Below are 17565 nucleotides of genomic sequence, written 5' to 3'. Positions count from 1 at the left end.
ACTCCAGGGGAAGGATACTGCAAAATCTCCATTCCCTTCCTACTCCAGGGGAAGGATACTGCAAAATCTCCATTCCCTTCCTACTCCAGGGGAAGGATACTGCAAAATCTCCATTCCCTTCCTACTCCAGGGGAAGGATACTGCAAAATCTCCATTCCCACCCACTCCAGGGGAAGGATACTGCAAAATCCCTATTCCCTCCTCACTCTGGGGCTAGCCAGAAGTACTATTTGCCGATTCTCCTAACTACTCAAAATTTCCGCTATTGGTTCTCCAGAACCTGTTAGAACCTGCTGAATTTTACCCCTGGTTCCTATTCTTTTTTTTCCCTTTTACAAAAAGAGTGTTTAAGAGAGAATGACAGAGCAGATTGGACTTCATGATTTCATTTCTTTGCCTTCCCCTGAAATTTGTTGAAATGCATGTGTGTGTGTGTTACCTTATTGTGTTTCTCTGGAGATGAGTAGGTTTGTACACAGCAAACATTTGCTTGGGGAAATGCAGATATATTTTTTTCCTCCAAAAATGTTTGAATTAATTCCCTCCATTCCCACTTTGGTAAATGAATGTTTCCTTCTATTGTGCAGAAACAACGGACGGAGTTTGTTCCAAAGCAACCAGACCCCACGCCTGCTGCTCCTTTGCCACCACAGATGCCGCTTCCGGTCCCTCTCCCGCCCTGCGTCCCGGCCCCTGTGCCCGTTCCGGTGCCAAAGATCCCCGGGGCCATCAGCCGCCAGAGCAGCACATCAAGCGACGGTGGCCGGGAGGGCCAGAGGCAAAAACTGCTCCCTGTTGACCGTGAGGTTCATCTTTGTTTCTTTCAGAACGACAGAGTTGGAAGGGACCTTGAAGGCCTTGTAGTCCAACCTCCTGCTCAAGCAGGAAACCTTAAGCCATTTCAGACAAGCGGTTGTCCAATCTCTTCTTAAAGACCTCCATTGTTGGAGCATCTACAGCTTCTGGGTTCCAGGTTACGCTATCTGGTGTGCCGTCCTGGTAGGGAAATCCGGGATACGCACACAGCTGCATGTCCCCGACATGTGCACGTGCGCCCCTGTGTGAGATTTGGCTTCTGCGCATGCACAGCAAATGAAATCTTTTCTGAGGACGCTCGCGTGGGTGAGATTTCAGTGATTTTCATCATTTCTGCATGCGCAGAAGCAAAAATATCGGCGAAAATCGCCAAAATCTCTCGGGCACGTGCATCCTCATGCAAGATTTCACTTGTTGTGCAGAAGCTAAATCTCGTGGCAACAGGCCCATGTGTGTCTACTGGACATGCCCGCGCCCACGATGGGCTCGGAGGGCACACCGTTAGCGCCGAAGAAGAGGAAACCGTCAGTGTTCTGGAGGCAAGTCGTTCCACTGATGATAGGAAAGTCTGACAGATGGGAGGAAAATTCTTGCATTTCCCTTTCTTCTTTCCTTCCTTCCTTCCTTCCTTCCTTCCTTCCTCCTTTTTTCTTCCTTCCTTCCCCTTTCTTTTTTCCTTCCTTCCTTCCTTCTTTTTTCTTCCTTCTTTCCTTCCTTCCCCTTTCTTTTTTCCTTCCTTCCTTCCTTCCTTCTTTTTTCTTCCTTCTTTCCTTCCTTCCCCTTTCTTCCTTCTTTCCTTCCTTCCTTCCTTCTTTTTTCTTCCTTCCTTCTTTTTTCTTCCTTCCTTCCCCTTCCTTTTTTCCTTCCTTCCTTCCTTCCTTCCTTCTTTTTTCTTCCTTCTTTCCTTCCTTCCCCTTTCTTCTTTCCTTCCTTCCTTCTTTTTTCTTCCTTCCTTCCTTCCTCCCTCCCTCCCTCCACAACTGAATGTCATCCAGAAAAAAGTAGTTTTTTACAAAATGACAGGGTGGGAGAGGGACTGCTTTGTTTAAAAGCCAGATTCCTAATCCTTGTAATAACAGGGAGAAAACATGATGACGTTAGGTACATGATTAATTTTTACCAACAGAAGGAAGGCAGAAAGATTACATTTTAAACATTTTTTTAAAAAATATTGCCTAGACAGTTATTTCCAATCTTGATATTTGCATGAGTCCAGAATAACTTTTGTGGTTATTCCACATGCTCCCTGGCTTCAAAATGCAATATAATTTGGAAATTAGAACTGTTCTCATTCCAAATTCTGAAAGTAGATAGACTTGGCCAGTTTTGCAAATCATGGTTCAGAGAAGAGGATAAAATTGTTTGATTCTAGTTTTAATGTAAACATATCCGATTCTCATTTTTGAATTTAGGCATAAAGAAGATCCCAATTGCACAGACAATTTGATGTTTGGCATACGGTTTACAACTGAATCTATGTGCACAAAATAGAGAGAAAGGAACATACGAAGAGGGGCATATTAGAGGGGAGTGTGCAGAAAAATACCGTGCAATAAGGAAAGATGATTGAAAAGAAATGCTCACGCAGTACACAGAGCAGTGCATGTGTTAGTAGCTCTCGGTACGAAACCTTCAACACACATTAAGCAGAGTTGTGGTGTAGGAAATGTGGGTTAGCCATACTTAGTATCAATGTATATACAACAATAATATTATTTACAAATATACAGAATCAACACTATAATACTACTAATAGTTTAGAAACCACATGCACAGCAAGAATACAGCTCACGGCAAATATATCTCTAACAAAGTATCTCCCCCCAAAAGGGAACGGTGTTGGCGCCCTCTTATGGCCAACCTGTAATATTTCCTTAAAGGTACAGTCTTTACATTTTTACAAAGTAACATTGTTAGCTATTGTATGGCAACACCCAAGTAGGTTACGTACAATATGCTAACAGAATGGAATGAAAGACATCTGTGCCAAGATACTGCACATACTAATGTCTTTTCAGATTTTTCTTTTTTTAACCCCCCCCATAAATAGATGCGAAAAGAATACAGGAAAAGCTTGACCTTCAAAATCCAAGCATGATAAAACTTGGTAGACATATTCATCCCATGCACAATGGTTTGTCTTTCCTTGCACTCATTCTGAGCAATGAGTACTCGGATGCAGATAAATACTGTAGGCCAGGGGTGTCAAATTCAAGGCCCGGGAGCTCGAGCCATCCCATGAGGGGCTTGATCCGGCCCACAGGGCCAGCCTGGAAAAAGCGAAGAACCAACCCGCAGTCCTCTGCCAGTGAAAATGGGCTCCCAAGCTCCGTTTTTGGCTACTGCGGCCTCCTGCAACCCTTTGCCAGCGAAAACAGAGTTTGGGAGAGATGCATGCAGCCCTCCCATGCTCTGTTTTCCCCGGCAAAGGGTTGCAGGAGGCTGTCACAGCCAAAAATGGAGATCAGGAGACGATTTTCACTGGCAGAGCTCTTGGGCTGCTACAGGTGCCCCCGACATGAGTGACATCGAGCTGGCTACACCCACCCCGGCCTTCTGAGGTCAAAGGTAACTCTGATGAAATTGAGTCCAATCAGCGAACCCACAAATCCACAAAACAATAACAAAAATCAATGGAAAAGGACAAATACTTTAAAATGACAAAAATGTTAATTCAAACCCACATTTGGAATCTTACTAAATATTATGTATTCTGACAGTAAAGATCTTAAAAGCTGTAATCGGGTCAACAGATAAGTTGACATCAACTATGACATTTGACAAATTTATAGATATGAGTTTATTTCTTTTTCTCTTTTTGTTTTTTTGTTTCATTTCCTGTTGTTCCCTTCTCTTTGTTTCCCTCTTGCCCCTTTCTCCTTTTTTCTTTTCTTTTCTCTTCTCTTCTTTTTTAATATATAAATGTGTATTTTGATGTACAATCATATACTTAAAACTCATATGTATGTATGTATATGTGTGTATATATATATATATGTGTGTGTGTATATATATATATATGTGTGTGTGTATATATATATATGTGTGTGTGTGTATATATATGTGTGTGTGTGTGTGTGTGTGTGTGTGTGTGTGTGTGTGTGTGTGTAGATTGTTCTGAGTTCGGGTTTTGCCCCGTGTAATATTTTGAGTGTCTATGCGATGTTTCGGTGAAATCGCATTCACCATCATCAGGCTGAAGTTATAAGCTTCGTGCTGCTGTAAATATGGAATGTTTGCAACTGCCATTTGTTCCTTATATATAGTGTTGGGGGTGGAGATTTGGTTTGAATGTAGCAAATAGATTGGGTGACTATGTTTTAGTGATTTGATTGGTTGGTGGAATCACATTTAGTTGAAGGATTGACATGGTGATGATTATGATATGTTTTTTTGTTTAAGGCTGGCTTCCAAATCTCTGGTAGGCAGGACGTGTCATCTCTTTTGTTCCATATTTACAGCAGCACGAAGCTTATAACTTCAGCCTGATGATGGTGAATGTGATTTCACCGAAACGTCGCATAGACACTCAAAATATTACACGGGGCAAAACCCGAACTCAGAACAATCTACATACATATACCCGTGAAAATCTACGAAAACATATATATATATAATCTTTACAGAAGGTAAATAGGGAAGGGATGCAAAAGATAAAGGGATTGTACAAGAAACAATACAAATACATATGAGTTTTAATATATATAATGTATATGTCACATGTTTTTTTGCTGAATTTGAAAATTAAGGGACACTAGGATAGATCTATTTCGGCCTTATTTTGGCCTCATCAGCTAGCCATACCCACTGGGACTTGAACCTGCAACCTTTGCCTTGTAAGGCAGAGAATTATCCTTTAGGCTACAGTATCCAATCCCTTCAGCTCTGCACCAGGGAAGGGTTACATATTTTTGTGTCGAATCGCCCTGGTGTATTGAAGGAACATCACAGCTCCTTATTTGCCTCTCGGCCCAACCGAGGGCCATTTCCAAGGCAGTTAATTTTATTGATAGCTGACAATTCTATCTATATGTGTCGAATCATATATATATATATGTCACATGTTTTTTGATGAATTTGAAAATTAAGGGAGATTTATATATTTATATATATATATAAAGAAATCGAGTTGAACAATACAGGTTGAGAATCACTGCTGTAGTTTCCTTTCCTTTGGATTGATCTGACCCTGTCTGTCATGGAGTATTGAATGTGTATCACTGACTTGAACTGCCAATCTCCTCCACTTCTCTTCCTTTGCCCACTTCGTAGGAAGGAAATCTCAGATGGAGGAAGTTCAAGACGAACTCATTCATCGTCTCACCATCGGCCGGAATGCTGCCCAAAAGAAGTTCCAAGTGCCACGCTCGAATGCCCCCATAGTCAATATCAATTACGACTCCTCTCCGGAAGACATTAAAGTTTGGCTGCAGGCCAAAGGATTCAACTCAGTGTAAGTCCAAAGGAGTAACCAGCTCTTTTGAATTAACCACAGATTCAAACAGCTGTATGTATTTATTTATTTTATTTATTAATTTTATTATTTAGATTTGTATGCCGCCCCTCTCCGCAGACTCGGGGCGGCTCACAACAAAGTGAAAAACAATTTACAACAAATCTAAAAATATTTTAAAAACCCCATTTAACCCCTAAACAAACATACATCCAGACATACCATTCATAAATTGTATATGCCCGGGGGAGATGTCTCAGTTCCCCCTAACGACAAAGGTGGGTCTTAAGGAGCTTATGGAAGGCAAGGAGAGTAGGGGCAGTTCTAATCTCCGGCGGGGAGTTGGTTCCAGAGGGCCGGGGCCGCCACAGAGAAGACTCTTCCCCTGGGGCCCGCCAACCGACATTGTGTATGCTTAAACCTTGGACCCGAGGGATATCATGTGAAAGTGATTTTATTTTGAGTTACGTGAATGTGTAATTGCGTTGTTTCACGATATGATTGGGAAATTATTGCCATGTAGGAGCTGACCAAACGGAGCCCGAGGGAGGGGTCAAACACATATTATTTCTCTTTTAATATTAGATTTGTTCCACTGTAGCATTGTTTTTATTATTGTTGTGAGCCGCCCCGAGTCTTTGGAGAGGGCAGCATACAAATCTAATAAATAATAATAATAATAATAATTATTATTATTATTATTATTAATTATTATCAGTCATGAGTCCCTGTGTGTCTTTCTTCTCTCCTGCTCATTTCCCTTTGACCGTTAGTAGTTCAGATTCTTCTAGAGAGCTTTAAACTTGAAATAAATCCTGAATCTCCTGATGTTTGGCATTCCATTTATTTAGTTATTTAGTTATCTATTCTTCAAACAAAAATTAAAAATTTGAATGAGTAAAATGGAAAAACTAAAAGGAGACATGGGTGAAAAGCAAGTAGGATGCTTGGCTGCATAGCTAGAGGTATAACAAGCAGGAAGAGGGAGATTATGATCCCGCTATATAGAGCGCTGGTGAGACCACATTTGGAATACTGTGTTGAGTTCTGGAGACCTCATCTACAAAAAGATATTGACAAAATTGAACGGGTCCAAAGACGGGCTACAAGAAGGGTGGAAGGTCTTAAGCATAAAACGTATCAGGAAAGACTTCATGAACTCAATCTGTATAGTCTGGAGGACGGAAGGAAAAGGGGGGACATGATCGAAACATTTAAATATGTTAAAGGGTTAAATAAGGTCCAGGAGGGAAGTGTTTTTAATAGGAAAGTGAACACAAGAACAAATGGACACAATCTGAAGTTAGTTGGGGGAAAGATCAAAAGCAACATGAGAAAATATTATTTTACTGAAAGAGTAGTAGATGCTTGGAACAAACTTCCAGCAGACGTGGTTGGTAAATCCACAGTAAGTGAATTTAAACATGCCTGGGATAAACATACATACATCCTAAGATAAAATACAGAAAATAGTATAAGGGCAGACTAGATGGACCATGAGGTCTTTTTCTGCCGTCAGACTTCTATGTTTCTATGTTTCTATGTCTCTGTTATGTATGCCCTTTTAGGCATCTCTTAAATATGGGATGAGGTTCACAAGAGGTCTACATGCTGTCCGAACCCAATTTTTGTCATTCCCAATTAGCTTGGTTAGTTAAGGCATGGAATAATGAATTATAGTACAATAGCATCTGAAAGATCACAGGGTTCTTCCTTTGTCTGCTTCTGTTAAATAACACAGGTCTACCAAAAAAAATATACTTTTTGTAATCATCGCAGTTGTACTTTCCTGAATCTTTTTTTTTTGTTCTGATTTCAAAAATGTATATAGGTTTTTCTGAAGCAGGTATAGTTTCCACGGAGCAGCATCATTATTGTAAGGCATAGGAAACATACTGGCAACATTAAGAAAACAGTAATTACCAGAAATTGCAGAAATAACATAATAACAAAAATGCTTCTATATCAGAAACTGTTCTGTCGGGCTCTCTGGTAGAATCCTCCCAAAAATTCACAGGTACAAATTTCAGACACACACACGTTTGAAAATTCAAAATGATGTTCTTTATAAGAAAATTCACTTAAACCAAGCCCTCTTTTGGTATAGCAAAGAGCACTCGTCTCCAACCAAACTTGTAATTTGTACAAGTCCCTTATCAGTTCTGTGATACTTAGCTTGCAGCTGTAAGGCAATTCACAGTCCTTCTTCTTCCACAAAGTGACACACACTTTGCTCTGGTTTAGTTTCAAAGCAGGGAAAAATCAGCACACAAAAGGTCAAAGTCAGTAAAGCAGTCACGAAACACAACGATCAGATAATCCTCCACAATGGCCAAACCCATAGGCTGCTATTTATAGCAGCCTCACTAATTACCACAGCCCCACCCAACCACAGGTGGCCGCATTTTCTTTGATAATAATCTCTCAGTTGTTGCTGCCTATGCATCGCTCTCCGCATGCGTGGCTGTATCATTAACTCTTGTTCTGAATCCAAGGAGGAGCTAGATAATTGATCTCCTTCTGAGCTGTCTGCCCCACTCTCCTCCTCCCTGTCACTCATGTCTTCTTGGTCAGAGGAGCCTTCATCAGCAGATTCCACCGGGGGCAAAACAGGCCTGCAGCATGTGGATGTCTCCCCCACATCCACAGTCCTTGGGGCAGGAGCTGGGCCAGAGCTAATCACAACAGAAACTTTATGTGATAGAACAAAACTAGACATAGTTTTGGAATCAGCAGATGATTTTTGTGTGTGTTGACCAGTGTAATTAGAATCTGTTCCTCTCAGATGTAAAGGGGTCATTGCTCATGTGTTATTACTCATCATTCCAGGACTGTGAACAGCCTTGGAGTTTTGACTGGGGCGCAGCTGTTTTCCCTCAACAAAGATGAGCTTAAAACTGTATGTCCAGAAGGCGCTCGAGTCTACAGCCAAATTACTGTTCAGAAGGCGGCACTAGACGTAAGTGGTGAATATGTTATTTTTTTATTTTATTTTTTTATTTTTTTATTTTTTTATTTATTCCAATACACAATGAGGGTTTTAGTGGGTATATATCTATATACACATAGTAAAATACACGATGAAGGTTATAGAGGAGATACTCATAGTAAAATAAGAAATAATAGACAAGAAGGTATAGTAATAGAACATATCAATGAAAGAATAGAAGAGATATAGGAATAGAAGAAAGGTATAGGAGATATAGGAGAGCAATAGGATAGGGGACGGAAGGCACTCTAGTGCACTTGTACTTGTCCCTTACTGACCTCTTAGGAATATGGATAGGTCAACCGTAGATAATCTAAGGGTAAAGTGTTGGGGGTTTGGGGATGACACTATGGAGTCCGGTAATGAGTTCCACGCTTCGACAACTCGGTTACTGAAGTCATATTTTTTACAGTCAAGTTTGGAGCGGCTAATATTAATTTTAAATCTGTTGTGTGCTCTTGTGTTGTTGTGGTTGAAGCTGAAGTAGTCGCCGACAGGCAGGACGTTGCAACATATGATCTTGTGAGCAATACTTAGATCTTGTTTAAGGCGTCTTAGTTCTAAGCTTTCTATTCATCTAGCACACTGTATCTCAGGAGTTGGTCACCTTGTGCAAAGAAGTGTTCATGGAGGGAAGCCCACTCTTGATAGAGTTGGGTGGCATTTAAATTTGATGAATAAATAAAGGAGGGTGTTTGTCTACCTTGGATCAGGGAGCAAGAAGCTAGCGGTGGGCATGGCAGGGGAAGGATACTGCAAAATCCCCATTCCCTCCCCACTCCTGGGGGAAGGATACTGCAAAAATCTCCACTGGGCTTCTTGAGATCAAGCATTTACTTTGAAAAAACTCTTCATTTTTTAAAGTTGTCTAGAAGAATAATAAATCAGTCTTTAAAAAAATAAGTCTAATAATTTAAACTTTCTATAGAGGAGTGGTTTTCAACCTGGGGGTCGGGACCCCTTTGGGGGTCGAACGACCATTTCAAGGGGGTCACCTATGATCCTGGGAAAAGACAAATTTCCCAAGGTGTTAGAAACTAAAGCTTCTATTCTGGCACCTTGGAACATATTTTTACAATCTGACCAATCAGGCGTTTACAGTGGGAGTGTCCCTCTGACCTTCCTGCCAATCAGCTTAAAGCTCTTTTGGGAGAATTGGTGCTAGACTTATGGTTCGGGGTCACCACAACATGAGGAAGTGTATGAAGGAGTTGCAGCATTAGAAAGGTTAAAAGACCAAGAAGAAACATAATTTTATGAGATTTGGAATAAAGTGTATATATGGATAAATAAGAAAAAGAAGTAAAAGTAAAAAGAACAGGAGAATTGTAGAAGTATGGATATGATTTAAATTTTGTGTTGGATGTAATTTATATATGAAGATTCATAAGGTTAAACAAGTTTCTTCTTTTCATTTAAAGTAATAAGTAGAGTTATAGTATTAACAATGTATTATTTTTTCTGTATCGAAATTTAACTTCTAGAATAAGCGGGGAAGTTGCAACCCCATTTTTATGTTAAATGTATGTTTGTCAGTTTTGTCTATTTTATGAAAATTAATAAAATGTATAGAAAGATTGAGAACCACCGCTATAGACATTTATAGTTATTACTTATCTCCTTGCATCCAGATTCAGCAACTGATTAGCACAAAAAAAAAAAAAATTCAGCCACTGCCTCTTGCCTCCTTGCAGCTAAAGCTGCACTTTAGTTTCACTTTCATTTTAGCAGGTGGCTTTGCCTTGCAACCTCAAATCAGATGAGAGTCGGGAAGCTGATAATGAGCTGCTTGGCTTAACAGGCTCTGTTCTGTTTGCTGCAAGGAGATAAATTGCTGCGAGGCAGAGGCCAAAGGGTGGGGGTAGCTGGGTGGCTGGCAGTATTGGGTTTCTACATGGACGGGGGGGCGGCGCACTGGTAGCGGAAATTGATCTCTGCGCACAGATCTGGGCGACTGGCAGGTGGGCATGTGCATCGGCGCAAGATATGGAATCAGCTCCCCGCGGAGATTCGCACTGCCCTCACCCCCCTCGCCTTCCGAAAGAGTTTAAAAACTCATCTTTGCCACCAGGCTTGGGGTTTTTATCTCTTCCCCCTGACCAACGAATGTTTTCAGTATGTTTGTTGAATGATTGGTTTTCTTTTAATTAGAATTTTAATTATTGTTTTAATGTATTATTAATTAGATTCATATTGTTCTGTTTTTGTCCATGCTGTGAGTCCTCGGAGAGGGGCGGCATACAAATCCAATTAAATTAATAAATAAAATAAATTTGGCTTCTGTGCATGTACAGAAAGCAAAATCTTGTGAGAGAACGCCTGCTTGTGGGAGATTTCGGTGATTTTTTGGGCGGTTTTTTGCCGAAATCTCACACGCCCGCACATCTTCTCACAAGTTTTCCTTCCTATGCATGCGCAGATCCCAAATCTTGCTGGAACCCCCGCCTAGTGGGTGGGGCTACGTTTCGTGTCTAAGACACGCCCAAGTTTTCATCTTCTTTTTGGGGTAAAAAGTTGCGTCTTGTACTCCGAAAAATATGATACATTTCTGGAAGAAAAAACATGTTTTGTCTATTCCTACAGAATTCCAGTGCCGGTTCCGAACTGCAAGAGATCATGAAACGGCGGAAGGAGAAACTCAACGCAGCCGCCACCGATTCAGGGGTCGAATCTTTTGACGAGAGCAGTGGCCACTAATGAGACTCATCTACAGAAGTTTTTGTGGTTATTGTCGAGGGGGGGGGCGCGGAAACCCGTTATTCTTGGCATTGTTCCATCATGCTTTGTTTTAGGAAGCCATGAGGGGGAAATGTCAGGGGATTGTCTTTATTTATGTAACTAGGATATCATGCCATTAAGGGAGCATGCAGTTGGGAGCCAAGAGGGAGGATACAATTGTTGTTTTGCCTCTCCCTTGACGGAAAAAAATATATATATGTAGAGAAGAATATTCCCTGGAGGAGGTTCCTTAAAGAGGCCTCCCGGGAGAAATTCATGCTTCGGTCATCTTTTTTCCACAGCCTAGTAAAGTCACATTGCAGTTTTTTGAGTTGTCCACAGACTGAGCTGACGAAATGTGTTGAAATCTGCAATCAAGCAGAAAATCCAAAAAGCGCGATCCAGCCAGAGTGGATTGTCTTGTCCATTGATTTCAACGAAACAAATATTTAAATGTCTGCCATTAAAATCAACAGGACCTCGAAGGGTTTTATGATGGCATAACATTCCTTTTATTCATGCCATCCATACGGTTTTTCATAATTATGGACTGCGGCTTTTCTTATCTTCTAGCACTTAAGATCTCCACATTTATGTAGAAATTCCCAGATGTATTTTTAATTATATGATCAATGACCACCCTAATCTTACAAGCACAGATTAAATTCTTCTAACGGCATCATGTCATGATTTCTTAATGGAAGTGTACATAGCAATGTAATTTATTCTGCATTTCAATTATTTGTCTGGGTTTTTTTTGGGGGGGGGGGGGAGGAATAAGTACGAATCAAGGAAAAACACTTAATAAACAATAGCACAAGTTTTTTAAAAGTAGGGGCATTTAGATCTTACTTTGATATCCACATGATAGTTCACAGTATTATTTCTTAATAGTATTGCGTTTTTTAATTTTTAAAAAATATTTCGTTTCACCAGATGAAAAGGAAAGGGAAGAAAGGGGGAGAAGGTGTTTATAATTTTTTTTAAAGCTCCAAAATTCCATCTTGATTTCCAATTGAAATATTATTTTTTTTAAATACAGCCAAAATATTCCAGTAAATACAGGAGTATATTTTTGTGTGTGTGTGTGCAAAATGTTATTTTCTGTCATATGGCACATCAAGGCAAAATAGGAGGGCGGGGGGAAGGAGTCCTTTGACCAACCTAGATGAGATGTATAATTTTAATGGTGCCTTTTTTTTTTCATGACTCCTCAAATTCTGCAATAAACACTGATGTACGTGAACTGATGTACGGTTTGCATTGTCAGTTGTAAAAAAAGAGGATGCAAGTTTTTCTTTTGGGCTCCAGAGAACAAGTGTCTTTAAAAAAAAATTAATTTAATTTTAAAAACCATCAGCAAAGAATGAAGGTTTTAAAGCAGTTCTACCACTTCACAAGTTTGAAAACTTTTTTCTACTTTGTACAAAATTTCCCACCTCTCACTTCGGAAGGTTCTTTTTTTTTAAGGATCCCTCTAATGCAGAGGTCTCCAACCTTGGCAACTAAACAATGTCAGTTGGCGGGCCCCAGGGGAAGAGCCTTCTCTTTGGCGGCCCCGGCCCTCTGGAACCAACTCCCCCCGGAGATTAGAACTGCCCCTACTCTCCTTGCCTTTCGTAAGCTCCTTAAGACCCACCTTTGTCGTCAGGCATGGGGGAACTGAGACATCTCCCCCGGGCATATACAATTTATGAATGGTATGTTTGTATGTATGTGTGTTTAGAAAATGGGGGTTTAAAATATTTTTAAACAGTAATTTAGATTTGTTGTAAATTGTTTTCACTTTGTTGTGAGCCGCCCCGAGTCTGCGGAGAGGGGCGGCATACAAATCTAAATAATAAATAAATAATAAATAAATAAACTTTAAGCCTGGAGAACTTCCAGAATCCCCCACTCAACTGGCTAGGGGATTCTGGGAATTGAAGTCCTCCAGGCCTAAAGTTGTCAAGGTTGGAGGCTCCTGCTCTCATGTACCTGCTAGACATCAGTGTTTCTCCAATTTTGAATACAATGGAATAGAGCTGGAAGGGACCTTGGAGATTTTTTAATTTACCCCCCTGTTCAAGCAGAAGACCCTACACCAGTGGTGGTGAACCTTTTTTTCCTTGGGTGCCGAAAGACCTTGCGTGTGCCCTAACCCCTAATACCTGGGGAGGGCAAAAACAATTTTCCCCATCCCCTGAAGGCCCTCTGGAGGCTGGAAATGGCCTGTTTCCCAAATTCTGGTGAGCCAGTAGGCTCATGTTTTGCCTTCCCCAGGCTCCAAAGGTTTCCCTACAGCCAAGGGAGGGTAAAAATGCCCTCCCCCATCCCCCTGGAGGCTCCTTGGAAGCCAAAAAAGAGGATCAGAGATCACTTACATACGTTTTGAATTTTGTTTTGCTTTCTTTCATCTGTTGCACTTTTCTTTTTTCCTTACTCTTTTCCTCTTTCTCTCTCTCTAGATATGTCCTTTATTGTATTAAAAAAACCTTAATAAATTACTTTTTAAAAACGGTGATCTTCACTTCCCAAGGCCTTGCCCCATTTGTGCATGCATTTGATACTAACGTTTGATACACATACATTTGAACAGTTACTGATCTAGTGGGACATAGGAGAAGGGCCCTTTTTGTGGTGGCTCCCTCCCTGTGGAATATCATTCCTGAGGCCCCCCCCCAAAAGCCCTCACGTTGATACTCTTTTGAAAGACCCTGAAGGCATGGTTTTGCCACAAGGCCTGGAGACCTCAGGGTGATATGGATTGTTGTCATTAGGGAGATGGGGTTTATTGGGTTTTGTATATGGAGTTTTATTTTTCTATAAGCCACTCATGATGACCATGAGTGAGTTGAGAGACCATGTATTTTTAAAAAATTTAATAATTTTTTAAAAAGTAGGTACAGTAGTACCTCGTGATACGAATCCCTTGTCATACGAACTTTCCGAGATACGAACCCGGGCTTCGGAAATTTTTTCCTCTTCTTACGAACTTTTTCCGCCTTATGAACCCGCCGCCCAAACCTAGAAGTTTGGCAAAAGTTCGGGTTCGGGTGGCCGCTGAGAAGCCCCGCCGCCCGGCTGTTGCCTTTTGAAACAGCCGGGGGGGGGGGTTCTCGGCATCCTCCCGGGTGTATGGGGGGCACGTGCTCCTCCTCACCGCCTCAGAGTCCCTCTTTTTTTTTTAAGCCTTAACATTTTGGATTTTTTTGATTCCCCTCCCCTCACCACCTTCCTTCGGCACCGACTGTTCTCCTCTTCCTTACTGGCCGGCCGAAACGTGGACTCCAGGAAGGACATCTTTGTGACGTCAAAGCTCTGCCCATGGAATTCCCTATTGGGATTCCCCACCTCCGTTTGAGCCTCCCGACCAGCCGACAGCTCCGCGGCTCTTTTGCAAAGATGACAGCCGGGCGGCGGGGCTTCTCGGCGTTCTTCTGAACCCGAACGCCAAACCCAAACTTTTACTGAACTTCCAGGTTCGGCATTCGGGAGGCCGCCGAGAAGCCCCGCTGCCCGGCTGTCACCTTTTGAAACAGCTGGGGGGCTTCTCGGCGTTCTCCTGAACGCCAAACCCGGAAGTTTGGCAAAAGTTTGGGTTCGGCGTTCGGGTTCAGAAGAACGCCGAGAAGCCCCGCCGCCCGGCTGTCATCTTTGCAAAAGAGCCGCGGAGCTGTCGGCTGGTCAGGAGGCTCAAACGGAGGTGGGGAATCCCAATAGGGAATTCCATGGGCAGAGCTTTGACGTCACAAAGATGTCCTTCCTGGAGTCCACGTTTCGGCCGGCCAGTAAGGAAGAGGAGAACAGTCGGTGCCGAAGGAAGGTGGTGAGGGGAGGGGAATCAAAAAAATCCAAAATGTTAAGGCTTAAAAAAAAAAGAGGGACTCTGAGGCGGTGAGGAGGAGCACGTGCCCCCCATACACCCGGTGCGAGGCTACCTCCCATGCACTGCGCCAGAGAGAGAAACCCAGGGGGAATGGCAGGAAACTGGCCGGACCTTTATGCCACTTTCAAATTTCCTGGGAAGTTTTTCCAGGCTCGGGTTCTTAAGTAGAAAATGGTTCTTAGTAAGAGGCAAAAAAATCTTGAACACCCGGTTCTTATCTAGAACAGTTCTTAAGTAGAGGCGTTCTTGGATAGAGGTACCACTGTATTTGAGGAGCTTCTACAAAGATGGGGGGAGTGTCAAGCTATTTTCCAAAGCACCAAAAGGCAAGACAAGAAACAAGGATGGAGAATAATCAAAGACAGAAGCAACCTGGTACTAAGGATAATTTTCCTAATGGTGAGAGCAATCAACCAATGGAACAGACGTTGTCTTCAGAAGTTGTGGGTGCTTTCAAAAAGAGATTGGACAGCTATTTGTCTGAAATGGTAAAGGCTCTGCTTGAGAAGGGTTGGACTAGAAGACCTCCAGGGTTCCCTCCAACTGTATGATTCTATGTTCTATTGCTAAATATTCACCCCATATTTGCATTTTATTTTTCCCACAGTTTTTCCCCACAACTTTTGAAGGTGATAGCTGTTCTCTTTCCTTGCTCTGCCTCCTCTGCCCTTCTCATTACTCAACCGCATTTCTCTAAATAAAGAACAAGGACTTTGCCAAGGCTGGAGCAGATTTCGGCAAAGATATCGAGTTTCTCCTATATTTAATTGATTCGTCTCTCTCCCCACCCCTCCCTTTTGAATTTTTGCTTCCAAAAATGCTGAAGCTCTCTGACGGATGTTTTTTTTCACAATAATATGAAGCGCGTGCAGTTTTACTATGCCAAAAATCTGTCAAGCCAGATGTACCGAAAATAATTTTGCTAACTTCTCGAGTTTCCCTTTTTTCTTTATTTTTCTTGCTTCGGCATCTATTTGTGCACCTGCTGAGGGTATGTTTTTCAGTGTTGTTTTTCATTGAAAGGCATGTGGCAGGCAGGGCATATCCATGTTCCATTTATGTTTCACAATAGTCCTGGGGAAACCTGCTTCTACAGAGAGTTTTCTATAAAGTGGATGAGCGCTAATTATGCAAAAAACTGGAAGTAGAAAAATCTTGCACAGTGGTACAAATGCCTCTACTTACAAACTTTTCTAGATAAGAACCGGGTGTTCAAGGGTTTTTTGCCTCTTCTCAAGGACCATCTTCTCAAGGACCATCTCTCTAGGAATCTCCTGGAAGAAAACAGGGCCGGAAAAAGCGGGGAGAAGCCTCTGTGGGGCCTCTCTAGGAATCTCCTGGGAGAAAACATGGCCGGAAAAGGCAGGGAGAAGCCTCCATGGGGCCTCTCTAGGAATCTCCTGGGAGGAAACAGGGCCGGAAAAGGCGGGGAGAAGCCTCTGTGGGGCTTCTCTAGGAATCTCCTGGGAGAAAACACGGCCGGAAAAGGCAGGGAGAAGCCTCCGTGGGGACTCTAGGAATTTCCCTGGAGGAAACAGGGCCTTCAACCTCCCTATGGTTTCCCCAATCACACACATTATTTGCTTTTACATTGATTCCTATGGGAAAAATTGCTTCTTACAAACTTTTGTACTTAAGAACCTGGTCACAAGAACAAATTAAGTTCGTAAGTAGAGGTACCACTGTATTTCAAACATTAATTTGTTATGAATCGTGGAAAGAAATCCAGTAAAGAGCATTCACCATCTCTGCAAAAGCAGATGGGCTTAAGTGGAAATACACAGTATGGACAGGCATATTTTGAGTTGATGCTATAATGCAGGAGAACAAGTTTATTGCTCTTTCTGAGAACATGGCTAGATAAGCTCCCAATATTTAGTCTACTGCCTCTTAGTCATAGAAATATAGAAACATAGAAGACTGACGGCAGAAAAGGACCTCATGGTCCATCTAGTCTGCCCTTATACTATTTCCTGTATTTTATCTTACAATGGATATATGTTTATCCCGGGCATGTTTAAATTCAATTACTGTGGATTTACCAACCACGTCTGCTGGAAGTTTGTTCCAAGGATCTACTACTCTTTCAGTAAAATAATATTTTCTCATATTGCCTTTGATCTTTCCCCCAACTAACTTCAGATTGTGTCCCCTTGTTCTTGTGTTCACTTTCCTATTAAAAACACTTCCCTCCTGAACCTTATTTAACCCTTTAACATATTTAAATGTTTCAATCATGTCCCCCCTTTTCCTTCTGTCCTCCAGACTATACAGATTGAGTTCATTAAGTCTTTCCTGATACGTTTTATGCTTAAGACCTTCCACCATTCTTGTAGCCCGTCTTTGGACCACATATAAAGGCAGACATTCGTCACAATTCTTACCTTCTCCAGCAACGTTCTTGGCCTTCACACTATGGGTGAGAATCTCAACAACAGTGTTGAAAAGTTGCTATGACTTTTTTTGTACATTAAGCCACAATGTTTGTTTTTTGTGGTGGTGTTCTTGATCAATGTACTGAATGGTGTTAAAAGGTGCTGATTCTTACCTTATAAAGCCCTTCATTCACTGATGAGCTCCTACGGGTACGGTCGGGTATGCAGAACCAATAGAAAAATTTTGAATTTTTGAATTTCCCCTTCTGGGTTCTGGGTATGTTTTCCTATCACAGTAAATTAGGTTGAATGTGTATAATTAGTGTTGGGCAAACCCAACAAAGTT

At 41.7% G+C, this 17565-nt stretch overlaps 1 protein-coding gene across 7 annotated transcripts in view; it reads left to right on the top strand.

Moving 5' to 3' along the window:
- EPS8 (EGFR pathway substrate 8, signaling adaptor) overlaps positions 1 to 11655 on the top strand; it is a 229909-nt gene extending 218254 nt beyond the window's left edge. For all 7 annotated transcript variants that reach the window (XM_070754296.1, XM_070754291.1, XM_070754294.1 and 4 more), the window contains exons 18-21: positions 588 to 801; positions 5089 to 5269; positions 8099 to 8228; positions 10842 to 11655. In XM_070754296.1, the coding sequence (XP_070610397.1) occupies positions 588 to 801; positions 5089 to 5269; positions 8099 to 8228; positions 10842 to 10955 (639 nt within the window). In that variant the 3' untranslated portion in view covers positions 10956 to 11655. The remainder of the gene's footprint in view (positions 1 to 587; positions 802 to 5088; positions 5270 to 8098; positions 8229 to 10841) is intronic.
- Positions 11656 to 17565: the final 5910 nt, after the last annotated feature.

Source organism: Erythrolamprus reginae, chromosome 6 (genome assembly GCF_031021105.1).
Source record: "Erythrolamprus reginae isolate rEryReg1 chromosome 6, rEryReg1.hap1, whole genome shotgun sequence".
Taxonomy (NCBI): domain Eukaryota; kingdom Metazoa; phylum Chordata; class Lepidosauria; order Squamata; family Dipsadidae; genus Erythrolamprus; species Erythrolamprus reginae.
This window is presented reverse-complemented; position numbering and strand designations above follow the sequence as displayed.